Genomic DNA, 13,495 nt, shown 5'->3' with positions numbered 1-13,495 from the left:
TCTGGCCATGATTGTCAGTCATCAGGTTTTGATACAGTGAATGTACTGCTAAATTAATATCATTCAATAAAACATAAAATGTGGTTTCATTTAGTTAACACAGTACCTTCATAATTTATTCTTATAATTTTAAAGTGAAGTAATATTGAGCATAATCTTGTGCACTGGTTCTTAGTCTGTGGTCTGCAGAATGGTTTTGTAGTTAGGGAAAGGAAGCAAAGCAACAACATTGTTTATAGATCCTATTGTGGTCTGCTGTTAAAAAGAACAAAAATGATCAAGTGGTCAAAAACAAAGTTTGAGAAATGCTGAATTAACTACAGTATTCTGGATGCTTTAGTCTTACTTACTTTTGTTTGCAATTGCAAAAGTAATTTTGGATTTCATCATTCTTTGTTTTTGTAAATATAGTACTTCCCACTTGTATATTTTTGAGTGTGGTAGCTCTTATCATTGTTTTCACTATAATCTTTCTTTTACTTAGTGTTTAAAAAATTGCACGTTAACCTGGAAATATGATGTACTTTGTCTTGGAAATATTAAATACTTTTAGTTTACTTAAATAATAAAAAACGATTCTTCCAAAATATTGAATTAAATTTAATTGGAAATATGTAATACAAATAATATTAATAGTAAAGCTTCAAAATTTTGTATTGCACCATCTGATATTTGGATCTTAACTTTATTGTCTACAAGTTTTTTTGTTTTTTCTCATTAACATTTAAAACATTTTATCTTTTAAAATTTTAATTTGGCATTCAAAATGAAAGGAACTCCTGTACTTAGTGCTAAATGATTTATTAAAACCAGTTTAACCTTGTATGTATGATATTTAATCAAAGTAAAATATCAGTCCTAGTTATATGGAAAAGCAGTTAAGTGCCTGTTAAAAATAAATTTTTAAAGAGCTTCAAAACAGATTTAATTTACATCCATTATTAAATTTTGATATATTGTTATAATGAGAAATTTTAACATATATTTTTCTGTCTGAAGATATGTAGGATAACTTGTTCTTAAACTAATTTTTCATACCTAGACTTTTTGTTAGTAGACTGTCAAATAGAACTTTGTTAAATTCAACTTTTAAAAAGTGAAAGAAATCAAAATTGGGTTATTTAGTAACTTCAGTCACTAAGCATGGTAATGCTTAGTTTGTAGAGACAAACCAAGAAAGAATGGTTTCCACATACAGCTTATTACTCTGTAATGCTAACAAGTAAATGCTAAAGTTGAATTGTAGTCTTATTTGAACACCTAAATGCCATTGTCGAGTGTTTCACAGCTTCTAAAACTATCAGTATCATTGAAAAATGTTGCTGACGTTTAAAACTGGAAACTAGCTATGGAGCCAAAGTGTTTGTCTTTCTTTTTAATTCTCACATGCTTGCCAAAAAAATGAGTGGAATTTTTGAAATGACTTTAATAAGACAGAAAAGGATTTTAACAGCACTTAGAAATTAGCTATAACTAAATGTGGTAGTGCTTACTATGTAGAGATAGGTTAATATATAGAAGCATATATTATTCATATACATAAAAACCGTTTGCAATTTTTTGTTGCATAAACATGATATATGTCAAATCAATTTCAGTAAAAATAAAAAAGAAAGAATAATCTAAATTAAGATTCAAGGTATCAAGTATTTATGCAACTGATGGTGCTGTGTATATAATATTGATATCAGAATTTAAAAACAGCAGTTTCTAAGTTATCAGAACAATACATTATCCAGGATTCTACTTTTATTCAAATTTTTAGCATGGAGGGGTCAAACCTGGCAGTTGTTTGTGTATATATGGTATATTTCATGGTCTGACATCTATATGATCTTCTCCATATTAATCATCATGACCCTGGCATGTGATGAAGTTAGTCATATGAACATGCAGTGAGTTAGGGTGGAGTTGGAAGATGTATGTTCCATAAATATTATTTGCAGTGTACGGCTGTACATTCCAAACCCTCTCTGATGTTTCCAGTGTCAGAGGAAGAGTCAATCAAAGACGTCATGTCATGGTTCCCTGACTTGTGCTTGTTGGGGTTGCAAGGACCATGATGCCTATGGGTGTGAAACAGACCCTCATTGCATCAATTGCAATGGCTCTCACCCATTGTACTTTTGTTCTTGCCCTAAATGGTTGGAAGAAAAAGAGGTACAGCATTTGAAAACGATTCATAACATTACTTATCACGAGGCTCAAAACTTGCTATCCACAGCTTCATCTCAGATATATGCTGCTGCATTTCCTTCCACAACTACAGTGGGAGTGCAGACAGATCTCTCTGTGACTCCAAAAGAATCGTTCTCAAAACAAATTGAAAGCCTTTTGACCTCCATGGGTAAAAAGATGACGAATTAACTTTAACACCCATCTCTGTCCTTTACTTACATCCCAACAAACCCCATGATCCACATCCGTTGATTATGGGTAGAGGCATTTCCTCGGTTACTTCTTCTCGTACCGAAAGACGCAAAACAATCATTATTTTGGGTCCTCAGTCACTGGAATCCTCTTCCAACAGCAAAGACCTGCCCAATCAACCAAGCACAGAATCCATGGAGGTCAATAGGTCAATCGAATAAGGACAGTAATGAAAAAAGATGCAGTCTTAAACAGAAGGATTCTCTACCCAATTTGCCAACACATAATTAAAAATGGCCACCTTGATACAATGGAACTGTCAAAGTTTACGTACTAATCTGGATAACATCAAAACACTGATTGCTTCCTACCATCCTGTATGTCTCTCCTTACAGGAAACATTTCTGAAACCTGCCAATACAGTCATTTTTTAGCAGTTTTCTTTGTGCAGATATTACAGGCTGTGTGATGCACAAGTGCATGGAGGGGTGGCACTGTTGGTCGATCAGCATATGTCCACCCTGTCTTTGCCACTTGACACACCCTTGGAGGCTGTAGCTATCCATGTTTCCTTGAGTCATACAATCACTGTTTGTTCTCTTTACCTATCACCTGGAGAGACATATGATCAATCAGACCTTGATGCTCTCATTGAACAGTTGCCGTCTCCCTTTTTAATCCTGGGGGACTTTAATGGACATCATCCCCTCTGGGGAAGTGCTGATATTGATGGGAGAGGTTGCTCTGTGTAAAGCATATGCTCTCTGATTACAACCTTTTTCCTTTCAATACTGGTTCTCCAGTATTTCCATGTGCCTAGTCAGTCCTTTACTGCAATTGATCTTTCAATTTGCTACCCTTCGTTATTTTACCATTTTTCATGAAGGGTTGACAATAATTTAGGAGGCAGTGATCATTTTCCTATAATTTTGAGAGAAACTGGCCATGGTCAATGCCACCTAACTTGCATGCCCCGGTGAAAGCTGGATCAGGAAAACTGGCCCTCTTTCACTGTTCTCACAAAACTTGATCCTGCCCTTGTGTGTCTCACATCAATAGATGACTGTGTAGCAGCAGTAACTGACTGTTTTATACAAGCAGCTGTTCAATGTATTGCTGAAACCTCGACACATTTTCCACTATATCCTCGTCCATGGTGGAATCCTGCCTGCCACATGGCACAGAAGGCTCAAACATGGACCTGAGATACTTTCCATAGATATCCCACACTCTCGAATTACATTGCTTTTCAGCGGGCCCTTGCACATGCTCAGTGGGTAAGACATCAAAGCCAGAAGGAATCTTGGATTAATTTCACAATTGTCATATTTTCTACCACCAGTTCCAAAGTCATATGGGACAAGATTCAAAAGGTCATTGGGCAATATAATTCTGTCCCTCTCTCGATCTTACTCTCTGATGGCCGGGAAGTAGCTGATACCAGGAGCATCGCCGATACTCTAGGTGAAAGCTTTTGTTGGGTATCTAACATGTCTGCTTCTTCCTCCACCTTCTTAGCCATTAAGACTCGGGCAGAGTGATCGCCTCTTTCCTTTTGAGCTGATTGTCTCAATTACTATATTCTTCTGATTGTTTTTAACCAGATCTGGCAGGAGAATGTTTTTCCTGATGCCTGGCATCAGGCTATTGTCCTACCCTTCTCTCAGCCTTTTCTACAGGAACCTGGAGTCTCTCAGGGCTGTGTTTTGAGTATCACACTTTTCAATATAAAAATTAATGCCATCACTGAACAACTCCCTTTCACTGTTGCAAACGGGCTCTATGTCGACGACTTTCATATCTTATGTCAGTCGTCAAACATGAGGTATATGGAGCGGCAGCTACAGACTGCCCTCAATTATTTACTGAAGTGGACTACAGCAAACAGCTTTAATTTCTTTCTCTCTAAAACTGTTTGCATGCTCTTTTGCCACCAATGGGGTATTCCTCCTGATCCTGAATTCCATATTGGTGAAGTTGTGCTGCCTGTGGTCCCTGAGAAATGAACAAGAGCACTGAATATCCTACATGTCCTCTCTACCACCACTTGGGGAGAGGATCAATAATCTACTCTAAAGATATATTGTGCTCTTAATCGATCAAAACTCGACTGTGGATCACTGGTCTATGGCTCTGCCAGACCCTCGGCCTTAACGATGCTGGACTCCATTCATCATCCATTTGAAATTTTGTTCCTTATCAAAGCATCCCACCTGGGGTTGTGTTTTTTTCCTTGGTGGACCATGCTTTTTCAGAACAGACAGTCTGCCATTGCTCCTTTTGGCCATTGTATGAATTGGGTTTGTCCTTGGATAACTTTGTTGTTTCCACTGGTCAGCTCGTCCCACCATGGCTTATTACAGTCCCCAAATGTGACCTTTCTTTAAGTCATCAAAGAAAAGCAGATACTCCTGATTGGAAGTACCGTTTTTTATTTACTGAACAGCTTTTGAATCATCTTTCCATTCCTTTTTATACAGATGGTTCAAAATCAGGTGACTCTGTGGGCTCTGTCATGGTTTCGTGTGGTTCGGTGGTTGCACACAGAATCTCCTCTACAGCTTCTGTGTTTACTGCTGAACTGTATGCCATTTCTCTTGCCCTGGATGACATAGAAGCTAAGCAGTACTGAAACTGCACTATTCATACTGACTCGCTTATTTCTCTACTGGCCCTGGAATTGCTTCATGTTGGTTCACACCCTGTTCTTGCCGATATTCAAAACTGACTGACCCATTTCTCATCTACTTCTATCCAGCTTTTCTGGATACTAGGCCACGTTGGTATTCATGGGAACAAGCTCACTGACACTGCAGCTAAATCTATCTGCTCTGGCACCATCATCACTATTACTGTGCCTGTTTTATACCTGGACTATGGTCCTGTATTCAAGGCTCGGCTTCGTGCCAGCTGGCAGTCGACTTGGAGTGAGCAAAGCATAAACAAGCTTTTCAAAAAAAAACATATTGGACTTTGGCCATCTTGCTTCCACAAGGATCGGAAAGAGGAAGTTCTAACTAGATTACGCATTGGTCACAGCTTTATAACTCATCGTTTCCTTTTATCTGGAACTGATGTACCAGTGTGTAGTATGTGTAACACTCAGATCACAATAAGCCACATTTTACTTTCTTGCCATCGTTACGACTCTCAACAACAGTACCATTTTAAATGTGCTCTGTCCCAAGGTTTGTCCATAATGTTTAGACAGTGTTATTGGTGGTGACGACACTGTCCACTTTGGTAAAGTTTTTTAAAAGCCATTAATCTTTTTAATGCTATTTAAGTTTTTTTTTAATTTATACATTAAATCTTTTTTATGCAGTTCCCTTTTAAGAATCAAAGTCCGTCTAGTTCGATTTGAAATTACAAAATGTCCATAACTTGAAACCAGGACTGGAAAGGTCAACTTCAGGTGACTAACACTGCTGTTTGAACTAGTCATTAGTCATTCTGGCGAGTTTTTATCAAAATTTTGCTACACGTCTTTTAAAACTTTTATTACTTCACCTTTTGAAAATGGTTATAACGTCAAATAACTCGGGATCAGGAATGGAAAGGCCAGCTTCAGGTGACCGACAGTGGCTTTTGTACTTACCTGTTAGTTTTCTTGGCAGGTTATAATAATTACAATTACTCTACAGAAAGTCCTTTACAACTTCTATTACTGTAGTTTTTCTCCTAATGTTGTAGACTAGATGTAAACATTAGTTTTATGCTATTTATGTTTTTTGAAACTTTGTTTTTATTACCTTAATTTACTTTAATTTTACCTTTTTACCAGATGTTTGGTGCAGGTAGCCTAGCTGCTTTATGCTGTAAAACACTAAATCAACCAATCAACCATTTTGAAACTTGTGTTAAGTATGTTACCTTTTTTTTTAAAGTAAAATCATTCAATTCAATCAACCCTTAGAACTATAAGAGAGTTGTGGAGGTGTGGATGGATGAATACAAAGAATATTTCTATACTCGAGAACCAATGGCACGCCAGTATGATGCTGGTGACTTGTCTGAACAGTTTTATCTTCGTGAGAAGCTACAATGTAAAGACTTCAAGTGGTATATGGACAACGTAGCATACGATGTGTTGTACAAGTTTCCATTGTTACCTAAAAATTTGTACTGGGGTGAAGTAAGTTCAATTCATATATAGTATTATAAGGGTTTATTATATTTGAAGTTATTACTGTGCTTTAAAATAGCATGACTTCCCGTACAAGCTGTACTTTAACTTGAATCCTGAACATAAGCAAGTTCTTATTGCTGCTTTAAATTTCTTCTTCATAGGGTTTAAATTTTTACTACCTGTAATAGTTTGTATAGTGCCTGTTGTTTTATTAGGATATTTACATTAAATTTTCAGAAATGTTTCCATATGTTTTAAACATTTAGTGTGAGTTTATCCAAGTTATAAATACATATAATGAAAAATAGTCTCAACCAATTAGAAAAGTGTGTTTACTTGTATAAGAGCAATATTAATAACTGTATACATATGTTCTTTCATGGCATATTCAGTGACAGTCAAAGATTAAAATCTTTGCTTTCAACATGGTGTTTTTCTACGTTTTGATAAATATTTGGTTTATAGGGTGTCATAAGAGTTTTTGCACAAAAACATTCAGATTAAGTAAACAGAGTTCATAACATAATCCTACATTTCTCATGCTTATACATTTTTATCATATTTTGTCATTATTTAGTAGAATGATGATTAGGAAGTTGTGTATAAAGCTTATGTGCTGGGCAATACTGGAATGCATTTTCGTAACCAGACTGGTATCTCAAATTAAATTATGTTCATTTAGATGACTATATATATAAATATTTCAGTGTATATACTGCATTTTTGTTACTTTTAGAATATATTCATTACTTTTCAGTTTTCCACACTTTTTTAACATATTTTTAGGAAGCTGTACCCTTCCTGGTAAGAGAAGAGTTTAATAATATTGAAATTACATTTGTGAAATGGTGTTTATAATGAAGAGCATGAAGACAAGATAAACTTATTCATTGGGTATTGTTGATTGGGTATGTAGTATTGTAACAATAAAGCAAAATGATAATTTATAGGATGTTGTTTAGGTACGCAGTATGTTAACAGGTCAATGCCTTGATACGATGGGATCACAACCTCCCTCTACTGTGGGCTTGAGTCATTGTCATGGCTCTGGTGGAAACCAAGTGAGTAATGTATTCTTTGTAATCTTATTTTCATGTGAATATTTAAATATGAAACTGTAGGATGTTTTATTAAATTTAAAATAAAATGCAACTGTTGGCTTATGAAGATGGCTGACTGATATTGAGAGAAATATTTTTGTTTTGAAAAAATATGTATATTAAACAGTACCCCTGCAATCTCAGTGAGGGACAAGATATAGCAAATTGACAAATGTGTTATGCAGGCAATGATTTACAGCAACCTTTTTTTACTTAGATCTTTTTTCGTCACTCAAAAATCAGGAATTTATGCATGTACTAGCAATATTATTAAAGATTTTATGCTCTGTTTCTTCTGGCTCATATTTGTTTTGTCAAAAATGAATAATGATATTAAATCAGCCTTTTGACATTTAAATATATCTGCGGTATTTTTAAATCTTTTATTATATTGAAATGTTTGAATTATTGCAACTAGACCAGTATATTCAAAGAAGTTTTAACTTCGTGCATAAAGAATTTATATATAGTTGATATATATAGGATGATGAGATTTACTGTCATTAGGTATTTGTATTAAACATCAATATATTTATAATAGACATTAACTTTCAAGTATTTATCAATCCTATGGATTGATGTATTTGACTGTTGTCATACATTAATTTACTTTAATACTACCTAAAATAATTTTAATTTGAGGGTTAGACTGGTAGATATGAGCAATAAAATTGAATTGGTATTACTTGGTATTGCTTGCACAACAAAATATAGCTAATAAAAAGGAAAGCAAAGGTCTCATTGATTTTGATTAATTTACTCTAGTTCTTCTTAAATGAATTTCTAATGCTACAGCTATTGCAGACTCCCTCTTGTTGAAATATTTCTAATCATTAGTGAGTGTGAGCAGATTTGAATTTTCGTAGCTTGTCTGTGGTTATTAATACTTTCCTGTCATTTCTTGATATATCTAATTAAAATTTTAAGTATTTTCTTAATTTTAATGGTAAATTATCTTATTTTGCATTTCAATTTTAAACTATATATTTTAAATTACTAGGTTTTCAGACTGAATGAGGAAGGTCAACTTGGTGTTGGGGAGAGGTGTATTGAAGGGGATACACATCACATAAAACTTGTGTTCTGTCGCTTAGGGACTGTTGATGGTCCTTGGCAGTATGATGCTGTAATTATGACTTATTTTTTTCTGTATATAGTTTGTATTCATATTTTCATAGCTAATTTTTTTTGGTTAGCAAAATTTTATTCGTATTCATTAATTCTTATCTACTGAACATATTTTTTGGTAAACATTTGACCATCTAAAATGTACATTATTGAAAATGCAGTGACATAACTTTTAAATAAGATACATTAATAACACATAACAAATCACTGGCAGAACAGTTAATTACGATATTTTGAATGTATATTCAAGCTGTTTATACAAGTTTTTAATTAATATAAAACACTTCCAGTTTAGTTTAACAATTTTAACTGAAAAAGAATATTACCAATCTCATACTTACCTTAAAATATGCTTGACAAGTGACTTACTGTACTAATGTTTTAGAATAGTTATTGAAAAATAAAATTTCTTATGTAGCTTCCTTATATCATATATTTTAATTTATAATATAATGTATGAATGTGTTCGGGTCAATTACACATAGTTTAAAACATTGCCTTGCTCCTCTAATGAATTTTTATTTCTTTTGCCATACTGTATATCATCATTTTCAAAATGATGATTAGATATTTATATATAAAAATCCTGTGCTATGTTCTCTCCTGTTATTGCATTTTTAGTTTCTGAAAATCACATTTTGTTCATGCTACACCTATTGTATGGTATGTGCAAATAATAGAAATTAACTGCTATACAGTGCCTTGTAAAAAAGTATTCATTCCCTTACAAAGTTTCCATATTTTGATGCTGTCATGAAACTGAAATGAACTTTATATTTAGAATCTCATCTACTCCAAACTGAGAAACTTAAAAAAATACTTAACATTATGCAGTTAAGTGACTTAGATTTTCATAAGTATTTGACCAGTTTGCTATGGCAATCCAAAATCAGTTCACATGAAAAAGATTAGTTTGAAAGGTCTCAAAATTAGTTTCTTTCTGTAAGTAATCAAAGTGGTTTAACTTGACTTCAGAGTGGATGCATCTGTTCAATTCACACTTTGCATAGTGATACAACAAACCAACTGTAGAAGCTAAGAAGCTTTCCAAACAACTTGGGGATAAAGTTGTAGAGAAGCACAGATCAGGACAAGGTTACAGAAAATTTCAGTCATTGATTATCCCTTTGAGTATGGTGAAGTCTATCACTGAGAAGTGGAATGTGCTTCAACCATCCAGTCACTACCCCTGTCAGGCCACTCTTCTAAACTAAGCAGCCAGGCAAGTGGGAAACTGCTTAAGAATGCCACTGTGAAACCAACAATGACTTGATAGATTTGCAAAGTTCTAGATCTGAGATGCGAATTAGTGCTCATACTTTGACAAGATTGCATTCTCTATACAAGGCTAGCATGTGTGGTGGAGTGACAAGGAAGAAGCCAATACTGAAAATGAATCATCTTAAATCTTATGATACTGCATATATGTGGCAGAAGGTTCTGTGGTCAAGCAAGACAAAATTGAGCTTTTTTTGGTCTGAATTTAAAGTTTTACATCTGGTGTAAGCCCAACACTGTCAAAATTAGTGGGGACAGCATAGCATCATGTTATAGAAATGCTTCTCATCAGCAAGGACTGGGAAGCTTCTCAGTACTAAGGGAAAGATGGATGGTGCAAGATATGGGTAAATCCTAAGAAAAAGCCTGCTTGAATCAACACAGAAACTAACAATGGATTGAAAATTCACATTTCAGCAGGGTAATGATCTAATGTACCAAGTCCAAAGCCACATTTTTGTGGTTTTAAAAGAAGAAAGTGAATGTCCTGGATTGGCCCAGTCAGAGTCCTGGCTTGAATCTAATGGAAATTCATGGCAAGAATTGAAAATTGCACCCAAGCAGTGTCCTCTAATGAACTTGATGGAATTGGATTAATTTTGCCAGAAAGAATGGGCTAGAATTGCACTATTTTATTGTGCAAAGCTGGTAGAACAATAATTGCTGCCAAAAGTACTTCCCCAAATACTGACTTAGAGGCTAAATATAAATGCAATCAGCAGATTTCAGTTTATATATTTTATTTGCAGGTCTTGCTGACTTTCGACCTTCTTCACACACAATTGTGTTAGGCTTGATCATTTGACATTTGATTAAAATCAAGTTCATTAAAAAAATTGTTTTTATAATTTATTTCATCAAAATGTGACATTATTGATAAGAGTGAATACTTTTGTAAGAATAGTTCTGTAAAATAGTTTCTTAGCAATAATGGCAATTAATAAATTGTTAAAGATAACTGATTATTTTAAAAGTAATTATATTTTAATTAATATGTGGTAACAAATCATTAGAAATTGTTTTTTTATTATTGAAAAGCATAAAATGTTGAAACTATTAAAATAACCATAACTTTCAGAATACAAAGATGATTCACCATCACCACCATCAGAAGTGTCTCCAACTAACTCATCAGAGTAATCAACTTCATCTCCAGGAATGTAGGCAAGAGGAAGGTGGACAGAAGTGGATATTCAGAGAACTGAAAGTTGTCTAAAATTTGCTGAATAAGTATGCATTACCAATAATTTTGTATTGAAAACTTTTATACTGAAATTTGAGAGTGAAAATAACTGAACTTCATATAACATCACAATTCTGTGTGAGGTGGCATCAAGTAAACTTTTGGAACATAGATAGTAAGCACTGAAAAGGTTAACAATGATTTTTGGTAGGGATATCATTTGTAATTATTGAGGTTGTAAACTTTATGAAACTGAAAGTCCTTCAGTTACAGGAAATACTGAATTCTGTGTTTTGATAATGCCTTAATTTTGTATTCAATGTTTTTCTTTTTTTTAATTGTAGATAACTTTTAATTCTTATTTTTCTTCCTTTCTTGTGAAAAGTAAAAAATAGAATACCAATGTGAGAAAATATATATAATGAATGTGGAAGGAGTGGGTCAAGATAAACATTTGAGCATTTTCTTTCTTCAGGCCATGTAGAGCAGAGCTTTTTTTTTCTCTGTGCAGGTCAGATGATTAGTTTAATATATTAGAGACACTAATTGATAAACTTATTTCTCTGCTAGTGTGAAAAGTTAAACAGTAGCTAATATAAGTGTGCTGAAATTCATAATAGGTATGTGTTTATTCTAAATTTAGACATGTTTTGAACAAACTACCATTTCTTCATTTAAAAAATCTTTTAAGTTTGTCACTCTGGACAGTATTTTCTGTAAGTTTATCCAATCTGTATGAATTTTGTTTGCTTTTGTCTTTTGCATTTCATTTCACATAAATAAAAAGTTTGCTGAATCTTTTCAGGTCTTAGAGCATGTTGCAGAAAATTTTTAGCTTGTTCTTGTATTTAAAAATAATTTTGTGCTCGTAGGTTAATAACTACAGATGTTTCAGAACATTGATCCTGAACAAATCTTACAAAGGCAGTCTTTATTAAAAGTAACCTATTGAGTAGTTGCTGCATAATAATCATAAATAAACAAAACTATTTTTGGGAAAACAATAATTAGCTTTGTTTTTTACATAGAAAGTATTAATGAAGAAACTACATTTATCATCATCTAAATGACTGCTCATCAAAGTGATCTAAAGGTATTTTGGTCATATGTGTTACATTAATTAGTTTAATATATTTCTCATGATTTTATTTTATAGTTACATTTAATTTTTTAAACTCAGACTACATGACTTGTACTTAGCTTTATTAATGAAACACTTCCTCATCTTTATGACTTAACTAGCTTGGATTTTAAACATGGACAACAATCTTTATTAGGTAAATACTTCATTATCATTTCTGCTATGATTTAAATAGCATGGATGCTTAAACTATGAAACTTTTTTTTATTACAATCTATGTAATTCTGTTAAAGTAATTATTTTATAATACATTTATTGCTGAATTTAACTGTTGGAAACTGCACATTTAATCTAAAATCTGGTAAAGGTTTGTACAGTTTACACAAAATTGCTTATTCCTGATAGAATCAAATAGCTGAATCAGCATATCATCTTGCTGACACATTTATTCTTATGAGGTAAGCTGTTAAAACAACTTTTGTTGATGTGTGCATATACAATGAATATATTCAGAATAAACCAAGATTACATACAATAAACTAGTACTCTGTGTGATATGTAATGCATTCAGAATAAAGACTACATGAAGTAAAACAACCATCTGCCTGGTATGTCCACATACTGTGAATGAATTTATAATAAAGAATATATACAATAAAACTATCTTTTTTCTAGTGTGTACTTATATTGTGAGTGTATAAAGAATAAACAAACAGTACATAAAATAAAAATGGGACAGTCTTCTCACATCAGTGTTTAAAATTGTTATAAAAGAAAGGAGAAAGAATATCTGTCCTTATGAAACCCATAGTTGTTCCATACAATAATGTATTGTTTTTTCCTGATACTTTAATATAATAGTTTTCTTAGTTGAAAAAAAGAGATTACTGTGTTTTCTAATATGGTAAAAAATAAACTGTAGTCAGTTTATTGTTCATATTCCATCTCCCAGACATGGAATGACAAAAACTTTGTTTTTATAGATAAAGGTGACTTTATCAAAATTTCTCTGCTTATACATGTATTTTTGTAGATTTTTTTAATTTGTTTTGAATGAATGTATGGAGGGTCTCTATTTTTCTCTTGTTTCTTCTTTCTTTTTTTAATTTTTCTCCCATGCACTTTTTAACTAAATGCCATTCCTTCATTTGTTGATGGATTGACTTAAAAATTGTTAGAATTATACCTTCATCCAATATGTCTAACTGGCCCTTCATCAGTCTGGC

At 33.1% G+C, this 13,495-nt stretch overlaps 1 protein-coding gene across 4 annotated transcripts in view; it reads left to right on the top strand.

Moving 5' to 3' along the window:
• LOC143256487 (N-acetylgalactosaminyltransferase 7-like) overlaps positions 1 to 12,929 on the top strand; it is a 63,014-nt gene extending 50,085 nt beyond the window's left edge. For all 4 annotated transcript variants that reach the window (XM_076513780.1, XM_076513787.1, XM_076513797.1 and 1 more), the window contains exons 9-12: positions 6,287 to 6,505; positions 7,462 to 7,560; positions 8,600 to 8,725; positions 11,084 to 12,929. In XM_076513780.1, the coding sequence (XP_076369895.1) occupies positions 6,287 to 6,505; positions 7,462 to 7,560; positions 8,600 to 8,725; positions 11,084 to 11,221 (582 nt within the window). In that variant the 3' untranslated portion in view covers positions 11,222 to 12,929. The remainder of the gene's footprint in view (positions 1 to 6,286; positions 6,506 to 7,461; positions 7,561 to 8,599; positions 8,726 to 11,083) is intronic.
• Positions 12,930 to 13,495: the final 566 nt, after the last annotated feature.

This window comes from Tachypleus tridentatus, chromosome 1, assembly GCF_004210375.1.
Source record: "Tachypleus tridentatus isolate NWPU-2018 chromosome 1, ASM421037v1, whole genome shotgun sequence".
NCBI lineage: Eukaryota > Metazoa > Arthropoda > Merostomata > Xiphosura > Limulidae > Tachypleus > Tachypleus tridentatus.
Note: the sequence above shows the minus strand (reverse complement) of the source record. Positions and strands in the feature narration are given on the sequence as shown.